General features: G+C 55.5%; 6 protein-coding genes across 6 annotated transcripts; 3 read left to right on the forward strand and 3 right to left on the reverse strand.

The window, feature by feature from the left end:
* Positions 1-212: 212 nt before the first annotated feature.
* On the reverse strand, positions 213-1,826 carry BGZ61DRAFT_342136 (something about silencing, SAS, complex subunit 4-domain-containing protein; the record flags this gene model as incomplete). The annotated part of the gene is made up of 2 exons (XM_046239483.1): positions 213-1,201; positions 1,277-1,826. The coding sequence occupies 2 exons, from the start codon at positions 1,824-1,826 to the stop codon at positions 213-215; spliced, it is 1,539 nt and encodes a 512-aa protein (XP_046109341.1).
* A 3,435-nt stretch (positions 1,827-5,261) lies between these two features.
* BGZ61DRAFT_296249 (Phox homologous domain-containing protein) lies at positions 5,262-5,817 on the reverse strand (the record flags this gene model as incomplete). Its single annotated transcript, XM_046238629.1, has 3 exons — positions 5,262-5,325; positions 5,379-5,557; positions 5,629-5,817. Coding segments are annotated over 3 exons (432 nt in total), but the record flags the coding sequence as incomplete, so codon positions are not given.
* A 214-nt stretch (positions 5,818-6,031) lies between these two features.
* On the reverse strand, positions 6,032-7,312 carry BGZ61DRAFT_125911 (uncharacterized protein). The gene is made up of 2 exons (XM_046237090.1): positions 6,835-7,312; positions 6,032-6,772 (listed from the first exon to the last, which is right to left on the reverse strand). Exons 1-2 carry the CDS (start codon positions 6,933-6,935, stop codon positions 6,073-6,075), a joined length of 801 nt encoding a protein of 266 aa, XP_046109343.1. The 5' UTR covers positions 6,936-7,312; the 3' UTR covers positions 6,032-6,072.
* Positions 7,313-7,411: 99 nt separating this feature from the next.
* On the forward strand, positions 7,412-8,760 carry BGZ61DRAFT_442738 (uncharacterized protein). Its single transcript, XM_046244782.1, has one exon. The coding sequence runs from the start codon at positions 7,888-7,890 to the stop codon at positions 8,338-8,340; it is 453 nt and encodes a 150-aa protein (XP_046109344.1). The 5' UTR covers positions 7,412-7,887; the 3' UTR covers positions 8,341-8,760.
* A 629-nt stretch (positions 8,761-9,389) lies between these two features.
* Positions 9,390-10,449, forward strand: BGZ61DRAFT_125956 (uncharacterized protein). Its single transcript, XM_046237092.1, has 4 exons — positions 9,390-9,436; positions 9,580-9,765; positions 9,827-9,915; positions 9,973-10,449. The coding sequence occupies exons 2-4, from the start codon at positions 9,660-9,662 to the stop codon at positions 10,396-10,398; spliced, it is 621 nt and encodes a 206-aa protein (XP_046109345.1). The 5' UTR covers positions 9,390-9,436; positions 9,580-9,659; the 3' UTR covers positions 10,399-10,449.
* A 1,531-nt stretch (positions 10,450-11,980) lies between these two features.
* BGZ61DRAFT_490482 (CDP-alcohol phosphatidyltransferase-domain-containing protein) lies at positions 11,981-13,533 on the forward strand (the record flags this gene model as incomplete). The annotated part of the gene is made up of 4 exons (XM_046250336.1): positions 11,981-12,059; positions 12,128-12,237; positions 12,353-12,478; positions 12,541-13,533. 4 exons carry the CDS (start codon positions 11,981-11,983, stop codon positions 13,531-13,533), a joined length of 1,308 nt encoding a protein of 435 aa, XP_046109346.1.
* Between the last annotated feature and the right edge of the window lie 724 nt (positions 13,534-14,257).

The following is a 14,257-nucleotide window of genomic DNA, read 5'->3' on the forward strand; positions in this document are numbered from 1 at the left end:
TTGATCGATCAACTTGCAAAAGACACGTGTATGTTCTGAAAGCGTGGGCACAGTTAACTACTACAAATCGTACACAGGCCCGTCCGCACAAATCCTCATCTTCCATGATGGGAGAACCTCCCTAACGCCATTCCGAAATGATTCCCTTCATGCCCTTCTCTCCATATCCCTTTAGTGTTATTACAGGCAACGAACACAATGCTAATTCGCTCTCAGTTCTTGCTGCCTCGCCTGTCCCGGCGCTTCCTCCTTTCCCGGGCCTTCAATGCATCTGAATCAAGGAATTCTTCCGGCAAATCAAAATCAACTGGGGGTATCTCGGGGACCGGGTGTCCCCATGCCATCACCTTCCTTCCCGCCCGCCTATGGCGATTCAACGCCCCATCCCGCTCGTACCTCTTGCTGAAGAACGACTTGAACTCCTTGGGCGGCTCGGGGGGCTTGGGAGGTTTGACCGGTTTGGGAATTGGTGCTTTGGCCGCCGGCTGTTTTGCAGCAGGTGGCTGAGGCGTTGTTCGCCGCTTCTTGGAACCCTTAGTCGGTGGTTTGGTTCTAGCCATAGCCTCTTCCTGGAGCTGCTTGGCCGGCGATGCTGAGTCGCTACTGTCGTCATTGGCAGCATTGTCGTCATCACCGTCCTCCTCGGCATGTGCCGAATCCGAATCATCCTCTCCGGCTCGTTCAGCGAGCGCCTTCTCCTTCTCCATCTTCCGCCGCCTCTCTTCTAAAATCCAGTTACGGAACTTGGCAAGAATGGCTTGGCAGCCCTTGATGAAATGGTCACGCGCTGGTTCAAACGTCTTCTTCTTGGTCTCGGTAATGCCGCTGACGCCCATTATTCTCAACCAGTCATGGCCTTGAAGTCCCTCCAGGAGCCGGATGATCTGGTCCTTTTCATGCTGGGCCCGTCCCTTTTCGGTATTGCGAATCGACCGCTCGAGCCTCTCTGCCCGCCTGTGTACGGGCTGGAACAGCTTATCCGGCAAGGGGTCCTCAAGAGCCTTGTTCTTGTACTGTGCCTCGAGGAAGCTAAAATCGATGCGCTGCGCATCAAACACGTCGTTGAACAGGGCATCGCCATATCCTCGTGCAGGGTATTGGTCAGCCTGGTGGGGTCGCTGCACCGCGCTTTGGGAGTTTGCTGCAGCGCGTCGGGGGTCGGAGTCAACGACGACAATCGGCGTCTCGACGTTAAACACATCTGAAATTGGTCAGTAACCAGATTGGCGCAAAAAGGAGGCTCTAGAGAGCGATGGGAATTTTTTTCTATACGTACGATGCTCCTTGGGGTCATTCCCAATCACCTCGTCGTACTCGGGGAAGTATGCAGAGAGCTCGCTTTTGAATCTGGTGGCTTCTTGCGAGCGGAGCTTGCGCCCCTGCTCCCGAGTGTCCTTGGACTGCGGCTGTAGCCTGTCCAGCTCGTGTTTGATGCCATTTATCACCTTGGCCTGGTGTTTTGTCAGGTTCTGGTCGGTGTTCGTCGCGGGGGCTGCGGCAGTCGTCGTCGTCGTGGGCGGAGGTGGCGGGTTCACCGTGGCTAAGGCCAGTCGCGGGCGCGATACAGGTGCAGGCGGCGCCCGTACTGCGTCGGCCAGGTTCTGTGAGCCCTTGGCGAGGATCTCGACGGTGATCCGACTCCTCTTTGGCTTTATCACGTCGAAGTCGCGCTCCGGGCCCTCGAGCGCCCGCTTGTTCCGGGCAGCCTGGTGGAAGAGGCCTGCGCTGGCCGCGGCTGAGGGCGTCAGGTGATGGGCGTGGGCGCTGGCGTGGTGGTGCGGGTGAAGACCCTCAGCGCGCCGTGTGGAGCGGGTGACGGAGGCCATTGACAGACGTGAGGAAGCCTGGCATGGTTCTCGGTCTCGGTGGCTGATTGCAGGATACGGAGCCCGGCTCGGGCTTGTCGCGATGGGAGCGCTCGTTGTTGATGTTTTTTCGATGGATATCCCGACCGGTTTCGTGCGACTGACCAGACGTTTGGGTGGTGCTTCCCTTCCTCGTGGCGTTGGCGTTTGGCGTTATTTGGGCAGGTTTAGGGGCGGGTGACGCTGTCGGATCACCTAGAGCGCCTTGACCTCAGCACTCCGTACAGGGCACTTGCCCGCTGTGGGAGTCCCGTGCCCAAGGCGCTTCCAGCGAGGTGCACCCCAAGCCAGTGCGCTGGGCGTTTGGAGGTGAGAGCAGCCGATGGTTTTCGACTTTCCGCGACCAAACAGACACTTGAAGATTGTATGTGACTCAGGTAAGCACCTGGTTGAATAGCAGTGTCTGGAGCCGTATGTGATTTTATGACGAGATGGGTACGTACTTGGCCTTCCGCAGCTATCCTAGCCTGATTGTGACCTCGTCTGTCATCTTGGCAATGCAGTTGGCAATGGTCCAGATTCACAATAACAAGCAAACATTTCATGGCAACAAAGCAAGCGCCGAATTATGAAATCCGTCGACAACACCCGTACACAATCAAATGCAATAGTCCAAACAGTCGAACACTTTATCCATATTAATCACGCCTCGTTCATCAAGAAATCAGTCCCCATCATATTTGGTGCTCGCTATAGGGTAACCGACCGGATGTCGAGGCTGCCTGACAACGTTAAGAAAGGGAAGTAAGTCTAGTCGTGAACCGGAAGAACTGCTTCTCATGGCGACCACTTCTGGCTATATGCAAGAACACCGGGGTTTGTAAGTATGGACATTAATGCTGATTATATTCATAAGTCGTTAACGTATAACCATCACTCAAGGGGTATTAAGAATCCGCCACAGCCAGTCTCATGCCGTCTGATACCAACCACTCGTCACGGCAGCACGCTACCCCCCTTTATTAAGTCTCGATGTAGAAATCCTCAACTTCTGCATCACCTTCACCCCGGTGCTTTCGGCATCCCTTTCGGCTTCCTCCCTCTCCAACGCCTTTCTCTCTTTCTCGGCGCTCTCACTCTTGTCCCGCGCATCCTCCTCTCGCTGTGCCGTCTCCTCCGGTGCTAGGATCTTGTCCTTCCCGTGCGCCAGCTTCCCAAGCATCTCCTTACCCTTGCGCCGTGTCCGCAAGTATGCCTCTAGCCCGACAAGCACCGCGTACGACTTGCTGATGGCGACGTGGCTCGTGTCCACGCCTCCCGCCTTCAGGCTCCGTACGAACGCCCGGAAGTTGGCTGCCGGAGGTCGGTAGTGACCGCTCAGCGGCGACAGTGATCGCAACCGCCCGTTCTTGATCTTGATCAGGCCGGCTGCTGAGATTCGGCCGCCTTGGAGGAACGACGAGTGTTGAAATGCCCCTGAATTCTTGATGCCCACGTATAGTCGGAATGATGTGTCGGCTACAAAGATCCAGGTATTCTTCTTGACCGACTTGCGGAGCAGCTTGTTGAATACGGTCGATGCCGATAGGTGAGTCACCTTCTTGAAGCCTCCATTGTCATCGAACTCCGGCGTCGCATACTTGGCCGCCCGATCGGCTTCCCGTATCGACTCCAGTGTCGAGTCCGAGCTGCTTGTGTCGACCGAGTTCCGTGAATGTCCTGACTCGACCATGGGGTTGAAGGCCGGCGTCGGGTCATCTGAGGGCACCACGCCGTGGATGCTATCCTTGTACGCTACCGTCGTGTCGATGCGCTCCCCGTTCTTGGCCCAACACAAACGCCCGTCACCGTCCACGTTGACGAGGTAATATTGTCGCTCCTCCCGCGAGAGGTATCGGACTTGCTCTCGTTCAAGACGATCGCGCGGGCAGGCATCTAACTCGATGTTGCGCCCCTCGCCGTAGTCGAGCCAGTAGAAATAGTTCTCCTTCGTGGGGGACCGCTTCCATTCCTCATGATACATGCGCAGATTGCTCCCGTAGCGATGCTTGAGATCTACCATCTCGAGGAAGTACTGGAGACCCATAACGCGAGCATCGCTTCTGCGCGAGGCATTCTCCTTCTCGCGCCGTGCCTTTGCGGCAGCCCTTTCTTCTGGCGATGCCTCCTCGTCTGAAGACGTTGAGGATGACGAGTCTGAGGGAAGATCGTCGTGGTTTGCTCGTCGTGCAACTATGCTGGCCTTCTTCCACTTTTCTCGGGCCATCAAGCGTCGTTTCCTCTCTGGGCTGCCCGTCCCTGAATTGGACATGCTCTCTTCCCTTGACATTGGGCGGTTTACCTCCCGGAACTGGGCCTCGCGGATTGCCGTGGCCCATCGAGTGCCCGCATCGAGTCCGAATCCCTGCATCTCCCGCCTTGCGCGATGCCCCCGAAAGGTTTTCTGGATCAACCGGGCAGCCTGCGCCCTCTCATCCTGACCACCGCTTGATGAGCTCCCGTTGCGCTCATGTTGCGCTTGCGCTTGCGACTTTAGCGACTGGCGCCTGAGCTCTCGGGCTTTGCGCTTCTGTTCGTCCTCGTGTCCCTGTTGCACGGATGCGATACGGTCGAAGCCGTCCGCCGTTGGAGGAACTAGGGAATCCATGTATTCCTTTGTCCTGCGTGGAATGCGAAAAACAGTCGATGATGAAGTGGCGACGACGGACATCTGTGAGTTGGCGCGCCCCAGGGGGTGTCGTGATGGTGGGGTCGTACTGGTCTCTGCCAAAACCGGCAAGGAGCAGGCTTCTAGAAGCTCGAGTTGCGTCATGCCTGGAGCGAATCCGCGGCGTATGACGATGCGAGACCATCAAACGCTTAAAGCAGTTACTTGATAATTGCCACCGATCAAACAGGGCATGAAACAGGTCATTATGCTCTCCTCGCCTTCTGCTGTCTAGTAAATCTGTGTCGGATCTATTCGTTCTTATGATGGACGCGGATGACGCAAGGAGGCAACCGCCCAGCCATGTCCCGTATCTTGTCACGGAAAGCCGGCACTTGGCATCGCGGCAAACAGCATTGGCACTGCGTAAGCAATTCTAGTTGCAGATTCGATAGGTCCGCGCGTAGGAATGAATGGAATATGGCGGCTTGTGTGAGACGCCGCTCAGCCCTCTAGGCATACCCACCAACATGCGCTTGAGGGTTGGCGGCGGACCACAGAGCCGGCTTGGCAAAAGGAGAAAAGTACGAGAGGAAGACAGCAATCCATATGTCTTGTACGAGTTTGACTATTGAACCATGTACGAAAATAGCAGCAGTGAGGCGCATATGTGCGTCATCCAAGGCATTATCATTAGCGTTGCTGCCTATTGACGAGGCAGAAACTGGCATGTCGTTTGTACAAAAAGAGCCCTCCCTGAGGGCCGATAGTGAACTATATCCAGTGAAGTCATGAAGGGAATGCAGCCGCTATGCAAAGAGGAAATCCTTGAGAACCGGCGAGCCGGAGAACTCTGGATTCAAGAGAATACAACTGAAGATCAGGTAAGCATACATCCGGTAAGTCAATATTGAGGAGATGCCTACTTGAGAAAATATTGGAGACCAGCTCGTCTTTTTTCCAAGAACTTGGGTCGGAACTTGGAGATGACGCTCTTGGGCGGAATCTCCGGAACTGCCGCCTCGAACCCGGGGAAGGTCAAAACTAGTTGATGTCGAAACTCATCAAACTCCGAATACCGTTTTCGGATGTTCATGTAACTTCCCTAAAAATATGGGTGGTTGGTTAGTCATACTGTTCGGTCCCCAGTTTGCACCTCGCTGGCAGAGTACCCACATGGAGAGTCTCGACACGGATGTTCCACACAACAAAAGCGCCGATGTTGGTGGCGCTGCCGTTGACGATGGTGTAGTCGGCTATCTCGACGCTCTTGGCCCAGCAGGCATTGTTGCGGTCGTTGTAGTCGTTTATCTCGTTGTCGCGGAGGGTGATGGCTCCGGCGGGAAGGATGGATTCGACGGATACGCTGGAGATATTGCGCTGGTGACCATGCGAGTTGACCCAGTACGGCGGAGATGTGACGGAGCTGGGGGACACGACTGGAGAGACGGCATCTTCCTCGTCGCGGTGGTTGATGCTGATGGGCGCCTCATTGTGCAGCGACGACTGCGGGGTGTGGAACTCCTCGACGGACGCTGAAGGGATATCGGACGGTCTCGCGGGAGATGCGGTGCCCGTCCAACTGCCATTGGCACGCTCTCGATCTACCGCCGGCGCCATTCAGCCATGCGACAGTGGAAAGGGCATGTGGGTTCGAAGGATTCGGAGATCGGAGTCGCACGCGGCGGACGAGGGGACGGCCGGTGGTGTGTTGCGATTGATGCCCAGGCGGATGGGGTCTGGTGTGAGACGGGGTGGGAGTAGGATGATCGTTTGAGTCCCCCGAGGAACTGTGGTGTCGACGGAGATGTTGTCGTTGCTGCTGCTGGCAAGAATGATGGAATTTGATAGTCGTGGCGGTTGACGTCCGTGATGAAGAATTGCGAGTTGGAAGGATTGGATCACCAAGGGGTTCGATATCGCTGCGCAGGGAGCGTGATGGGGAGGGACAGGGTGCACGTCAACTGTAATAACGTGTCTGGAAATGAAGGCCAATGAAGGAAGGGCTGCGCGGCTGGCTATACGCGGATGAGCAACCGATGGCGTGGTTAAAGCTTTGAGGTGATGCAAAAGAAGGCCGGCGTTGAGAATGTCGGCATCATGCTTCTTTCGGCCGGAAGAGGGGCGGGCGGCGTCCCGGAGGAGGAACGTGTTTTGGGCTGGCTCCCGCCCGTCCCCACTGGCTGGCGCAAACTCGACGCATCGGCGTTGGCTTGCTCCGGGGAGCGGGACGTTGGATTGGAATAACGTTGATCGGGCGCTGTTGGATACCGATGCCGATGCTATTTTCCAATTGGTGACTTGCCTACCGGTAGTTCTGCTGTCATGTCGGGTTAGGTGCGTTGCCGGTGATGCTACTGTGGATATTCACGACTTTCCTACCGTGACATCCCGTACCCGTGGGAAGATTGTGCACATACTACTGCCGCCGTGGCATCCACGCCGGTATCCCGGCCGCCGCATTCCGATGACGGCCTCTCCATCAATCTGCGAATGCCCGTTCCGGCCCCCGAGTGAGCACCCGTGCCGTGCCGTCCGTCAGGCCAACCGACACGGCCCTCCACGGGGATTCAAAGGGAGGTGAGCCAACAAGATCCGGCGCTATGCACCTCTCTGTGTGCCACCAGGTGGGGCCATGTCTCGAAGATTTGGGCATCTATCCGCGTACAGGATCTTTTTCTCGGCCGGGGCGGCTTGCCTCTCATATCTATAGAGTCGACTGATATGCCCCAGCATAATATTTGCAGTCCTGAGCCTAACGGAAGGGAATGCCGACTAAGGAGCGGGGAGGGCCTATCGTAAGACAATAAATGGAGTGGTTCGCCATGGGTGGACGCGGTGGGATTGGTCTCCTGGTGGTGCAAGCTTATGACTACCTACACAAGGACCAGGTCTACGGGATGCCAGCCATTAATGTAGTTGGGCTCTATAATCTCTATCTTGAGACTTCTCGTTCATCCAAACTTTTAGGCCAATGTATTGAGCCAGGTGAGTCAAAGCAAGTAGACCCATCTATATTGTCACTTGTTCTATCTGTCCTCTGGCTACCCAAGCCGTGCCTCTAGGTGTGAGTTGTGCACGCCTCCTGCAGTCGACCCTGGACCGCATAAGCAGCCCCTGCTACGTGAGTCTGGACTGCCATGGAGACTTGGAAAGCTTGGCATTCATCCACCCACCTGATGCTTGCGATGTTACTTGACGGCACGGAGGTAGACCCTGGACAATTCCCCCTCAGACCCCGGACTCATGCTACTTAGTAGGCGGCGCCTCCTTTTACTCTGCCATCCGCACTTTCAACCGATCCCTTGTCTATTAGTGCAGTAACCTTATTAAGGAGGCCGATCAGTGTGCTCGGCTTCTACCGCCCGGAATTATTGCCGTCAGAGTCGTCTCGGCGTCACCTTTCAGTCAGCCCGGTTGGTTCAGTGCACAAACATGATCAGACCCACGACTGCTCTCGTGCATCGCGCGGACTCTCGGCACTACTATCATCATATGCAAGAAATACGAGCTCGCACCTGGCGACCTGCCTCTGCGGGAGTCAACAGTGGGCAATTGGCCACTCACCTGCTTTGCCGCACCGCCTATGCTGGAGTAACTCTTCTGACAGGAATGGGGTGGGCTCGTAATGCTGGGGCGGAGGGTCGGAAGGTCGGAGGCGGGACACCCTCACGATGCACTAAGTTCCACCAACTGCTGACGGACAAGTGGGATATGCGAAGTGTCGTGTCGCGGCCCGGCCTGGATGATGCAGTCATTACTCAATGCAGTGACCTCTCAACCTCTCAGACGGCCGTGTTTTGTTTTGCACATGCACAACCAATGAATACATTACACGAGAAAGGCCGACCGCCCGCGGGCGGAGTGAGACCTGTAATCGAGGCCTGAGCCGTGGGCGCCACCGACCGGCGAAACACCTGCGACAGCCCAGGGCTAGGTGCTGGAGGTGCTGTATTCGAGGCAATGAGGAGATGGGAGGCGAGCGGGAATACGATCATTTTGGATGTGGTCTGTGGGACGGGGAGATGGAGACCTGGCCGAGCTTATCACCCGACGTAGCCGATGATGGCATTGTAGTGGAGAGAACTGTCCGAGTTGATTCGCGGTAGTGAGACCTATTGAGACATACTAGCCAATAATCTGGGGAGAGACAATCACAACGAACGGCAACAAAAACAAGAACGGCATGTAGCAATTAACGCCAATGGCAGATGCAAAATGAGTTCCGTCAGCGGTCATTTTCCCCGAGGGCCCATCTCGGAGCGGCTTGGCTTGCCTGGAAATTGGAGATGCACGCCAGCAACACACCAGTGGCGTCCGCAAGCTCTCCAAGCTCCATGCTGGCGCTCACGCCAAATTGCTAGCCCGGCGAGCCAACCTGCGCCAACATAGGTAGCTACTGTACCTATGCAAGCTCCCTACGGCCTACGGGCTGAATATCATGTAATTAATTATGGTACAAATCCGTACTTTGTATAATGTAGTAGCACCTCCGCCTAGCGATCCCTGGCCAAAGCTAGCTTCGCATCGCGCCGAGCGGTGGGTCGTACCGCCCAGGCTGGATCCTACCCGAGCCTCACGGGGCCACGGCCCAGCACGCCCAGAGCTTGCGATGCTACGCTGCCTGTGCCTCGGCCACGGGCTAAGCCTGTTTGATGTTGCTGGTTTGCTAGTCACCGGTGGTCGTGATAATGCCAGCCGCGGGTCTCAGCCCCGGCTCTGGCTCATTTCTGCATAAGGCTATTCCGTCCTGTCGCCTCCTCTCTCCTCCCGGTCTCCTCTCTCTTCCCGTGTATCCGGCCATCTCTTGATCCTCCACTTCTCCTCTCGCTTGAGTCCTCCGACATTCGTTTGCGGATTGCTTTTTCATCTCTCGCTGCCGTCTTGTTTGTACCTTCGTTCATACAAACAAACGCCCACCCATAATAATTGTGTGAGTTGACCCTGAACCCACCCGCCACACGACCCAAGCCCGCATTCAAATGTGCTGTTGTCCTGGGGATCATACTGCATACCGACCCAACCTTCTATGACTACCTGCACCGTCCTCAGACTTGTTGCGTCCTGAAATACTTGACAGGCCAAATCCCAGTTCAAGAGCACCCCGCTGACCACCGAGATCTACAGTCTTTCGTCCCATTCCTCACGATACTCGGATCATTCACCTTAACACCTCTTCGAACCGTTAATTCCTCCACCACATCGCCATGCCTTCCGTCCGCTCCACTGTTCTGGCCGTCGCCGCCACTCTCGTTGCCGTTGCTCAGGCCGACTACGTGATCGATCCCGACAGCGTGCCTCTGTCCCAGCGACGTGAGTTGTCTAGCTCCTAACAATGGAAGAGACGAAGAAGTAGAGACTGATGGTGAATCAGAGGCCTGGTGTGCCAGCGAGAAGTACACTTGCCCCCTCATCTGCCAACAAACTGGTGACGGAACCACCAAGGTCAATGATTGTGATCCTGTATGTCCCCCCATCCGCCAACCTGATTCTGCGTACCGTCTAACTCATCATCTTCAGGCATCTCTGACCTACGGCTGCATTTGCGGCAACGGCAAGCAGCCCAACGTCTCCGAATACTCCCTATCTCTCCCCTACTTCGTGTGCACCGAATGGGGCAACCAGTGTGTCACCGACTGCAACGGCAACAACAACTGCGCTTCGGCGTGCCGTCAGGAGCACCCTTGCGGTGCCCAGGACCCCAAGAAGTACAACATCACCAAGACAGCTTCCGCCACCGGTGCCGAGGCGACAGCCTCGGCCACCGATGACGCCGACACTGTTTACACCTCAGTTGACGGCAGCTCCGACTCGTCCAGCTCCGACTCCAGCTCCAGCTCCAGCTCGAGCGACAAGTCCGGATCGGCTACTGCTCTTGAGGCCGGCCGCAAGTGGGGTCTTGCTGTCGTTATGGGCAGCATGTTCGTTGGATTCGCCCTGCTATAAGCAGCTATACGGCTTGTTCGCTCCGTCATTCGCTCAGGGAGTGGATGACCTAACACATTGATTTGGTTGCATCTTTTTCGCGTGTCTTCTGATTCATTCCTTTAAGAGCCTTGGACGTCTGGGTGTTGGTGGATGGGCATAATCTTTTCAAGCATTGTTTTTTGTTCGACTATAGGGATTCGCATATCCCTTCCTAATAATCCCGGAAGAATAGCATGGATGGGGAGAATGATTTGAGACGGAGACCAAGGAGACAGAACAGAACAGATGGAGGAAGAAAATGTGAGGGCACGAGACCTGCGACCCACCTCTGAGACGTCAGTTTGCATTTCCAAGTCGAGTTGGGGTTTACTTTGAAGGGTTGGAATAATATATTGGACCTTGTTGGCCAAAGCTTGATGGCTGTGTATTGTGAAGATTGTATGTGAATCTGAAATGACGTGGAATTCGGGTTGTCATCGTTCAGCCTTGCAACGCATTCCTACGTCGGCACTACGGTCGCCGTCCGGATTAACTAGACTGGCGATTCAGCATACCCGCTTCCCCTGATTTCGCCGCGAATGGGGAATGGAGCCCCTACCGCCTTTGCATCCATAGCGCTGGCTCCGTGGATACAGGCACATGCCATTATGCACGAAAGGATCCTCGGCCCCCAACAAATCGCAACCAATCGATCCACGTCGGCCAGACGGACAAAACGTCTCATGTGCTCACTTGTCGTGAGCTACCCGTTGCCCTCGTGAGCCATGTCTTGCCTTTGTGGCGCTCGTGGCTCTTGTGACGACAGTGTCTCGGGGATAACGCGGTTGATACATCTGGAGGATATGCCGTGAGGGATCATTAGAGGTAGCGGGGCTCAGTTTCTGGGGGGGATATTGATAATTAGATTAGCTGCAAAGTTGAAAATTTTTCAGTCGAGTTGAGTTTGAGTAAATGTCTGGCATCGCCTGCAGGTCTTGTGTAGCTATTCGCCCAGCAGCATTGGCTGAACCCATAGTGGGCATCTTGGGGCTCCGGGAGGCTCCAAGGACGCCCTCTGAATGGTGACAGGACAGGCGCTAATCTTGGCCGTTGACCGCCCCCCGGTCCGGTAATCTATGACTTGGTCGGGGACTGAAAGCCACCGTCTAGTTCGAGTCTTCAACCGGTTGTGTCCCAGCTGCACTGGAGCAACGCACTGCGTGGTCCCTTGAAAGATCCGTGGCCTCGCGGTCTTCAGTGGGTCGCAGCGCACGCGGCTGCAGGGGGCTGACGCACCGCCTTTCCCAAAACACCAATGCCAGAGCTCGCTCATCTCAACCAGTTTTGCCCCCTTCACGCAAACCCCCGAAAAACAAGGCAGATCGAGACCGCTGCATGAAGGCTGAACCGCCCAACACTGTTGCAACAAGCTCCTCTTTTTTCCCTTCCCCAGCCCGCGCTTGTGTGAGTGTGTCAAACCTGCGCCGCGCCGCACACCGTCATCCCGTTACAGCGCAGCGCCAGGCGCCGTGCAGCGTAGCTTTGCTTCCCCTGACGCCTTTAAAGGGTCCCCGTTTTCCCTTCGCAGACCCCTCCGCCCTCCGGCCCCTCCCCTCCCACCATGTCTGGAGGCGAAACACTACCGCTATTCAATCCAACCTCGTCCAACCCGAGCGGTAGGAACATGGCTCCCAATACTAGTAAGTGTCTCTGTTCTACGACTCCCGATGACGTACGAGATCGTGTGGCTGACGACTGTCTCCAACAGAGAGCGCGGTTGCCGAGTGCATCTCGGACGATGCCCTTGTCCATCTAAAGACGTACAAATATTCGAGCGTCGACCTCTCTCCGGTCTCGAAATACGTCCTCGGCCCCTTTGTACGTCCACCTCCTCCCAGACGCACTTGAGCTCGCTCCCGCAGCTCCCGCTCCGTCGTCCCACTGGACGCCTGCCTCATGAGACCTTCCCGCTGACCTTGCGCGTTTCTCCCAGTGGAACGCCTTCGTCGAGCTGCTACCGCTATGGCTCGCGCCAAACATGGTTACCCTCCTCGGGTTCTGCTTCATCTTGGGTAACATCATACTACTCGAGATTTTCATGCCAGATTTGGTTGGACCGGTACGTTGACGTCACTCAACCGACCGCATGCGAAAATGCTAACAGCATCGCCCATGTTACAGGGACCATCATGGATCTACTTCAGCTTCGCCTTCGGACTGTTCATGTACCAGACCATGGACAATGTCGATGGCAAACAAGCCCGCCGAACGGGAACCTCGAGCGGTCTCGGCGAACTCTTCGACCACGGTATCGATTCGCTCAACTGCACTCTCGCCAGCTTGCTCGAGACGGCCGCCATGGGTCTGGGAACCACCCACGCCGGTGTCTTCACCGCGCTGTGTCCTTGCCTCCCCATGTTCTTCTCGACCTGGGAAACCTATCATACACACACACTCTACCTGGGCGTTATCAACGGTCCCACCGAAGGCTTGCTCATTGCCTGCCTGGTCATGATCATGTCTGGCATTTATGGTCCTGGGATCTGGACTCAGCCCATGAACCACCTCCTGGGCGAGCACCTGCCCGGCCTGGCCAATCTCCTCGGTGAGACCACGTTCCGAGACATCTGGATCAGCCTCATCGTCGGCTCTCTCGTTTTTACCCAGATCCCTTTCTGCGTGTACAACGTCGTCCAGGCGCGACGCAAGAACGGCCTCCCCGTCGCCCCTGTCTTTCTTGAGTGGACTCCTATGGCCGTATATACCATTTCCATTGGTCTGTGGGTCTTCTCTCCTTACAGCACGCTCATGGAGGAGAACCATCTTATGCTCTTCTGCTTGACCTTGGCATTCGTCTTTGGTCGCATGACAACCAAGATGATCCTCGCCCACTTGACGCACCAGCCTTTCCCCTACTGGACTGTCATGCTCTGGCCTCTCGTCGGCGGTGCTATTCTCGGCAACCTGCCCCGATTTGGCCTCTCTCAGGTTAGCGCTCGGTTCGAACTGAACTACCTGTGGGGCTACTTCTTCTTTGCTCTTGTTGTCTACTTCCGCTGGGCTTTCCTCGTTGTGGGCAGCATCTGCGAATATCTCGGCATCAACGCCCTCACCATTCCTAAGGAGAAGCAGGTTGCCAACAAGCTGGCTCGCGACGCTACGAAGCTCCATTAATATCGGGACACGACATACATATCCTCGCCCACCTGGCCGTTTTACGACATGATACTATAGAGGAACTTGGGAGGCACAGACGAATGGAAACGGCAAAGGGCGGGCCTGTTTGAACACCAACCTATAGAATCGGAGCATCTCAGTTCTGGGAGGCGGGTCCAGATTAAAGCGGATCTCCATCACAGGCGGAGGGAAATTGCATGATGGGCGTTGGGTTTTCCATTTATACGCGCATTCTTTCTGGCGCCCAGAGACGCGCAAGACAGCGCGAGCCCGTGGGAATGATGACATATTGATTTTAATAGAATTGAACGAGCATGATGCATTGGCGGAAACCATTGATTCAAGCCTATATATGTTGGATACGATCTGGCTATCTCGGTGTTGGACATTGTTCATCCCAAGATAGACATGTAGGTCCATGTTAAAGTGGAGCAGATGATAATTTTTAAATAACCGAATATACATGCCGGAATTAGAACGCTGTATTGTATTGATTAACCCTTGTGTCTAGACGCTGGTATTTTCAAGTTCATCCTTCCACCGGGCCAGGCAAATTTCGTACCCCCAAGAATGGGATGACGAGCGCCATAAACTGGCCCCGGAACCTGAACCCATCATTTCCCAGTTCTTCCACGGTAAACCGTTCCTCATTTACAATAATCTCCCATTCCTTTGCCTGAATCTGGGATGCCAAGTCCCAAAATCGCCCGCCTCTGTTTAT

This window comes from Ilyonectria robusta (assembly GCF_021365365.1).
Source record: "Ilyonectria robusta strain PMI_751 chromosome Unknown BGZ61scaffold_3, whole genome shotgun sequence".
Classification (NCBI taxonomy): domain Eukaryota; kingdom Fungi; phylum Ascomycota; class Sordariomycetes; order Hypocreales; family Nectriaceae; genus Ilyonectria; species Ilyonectria robusta.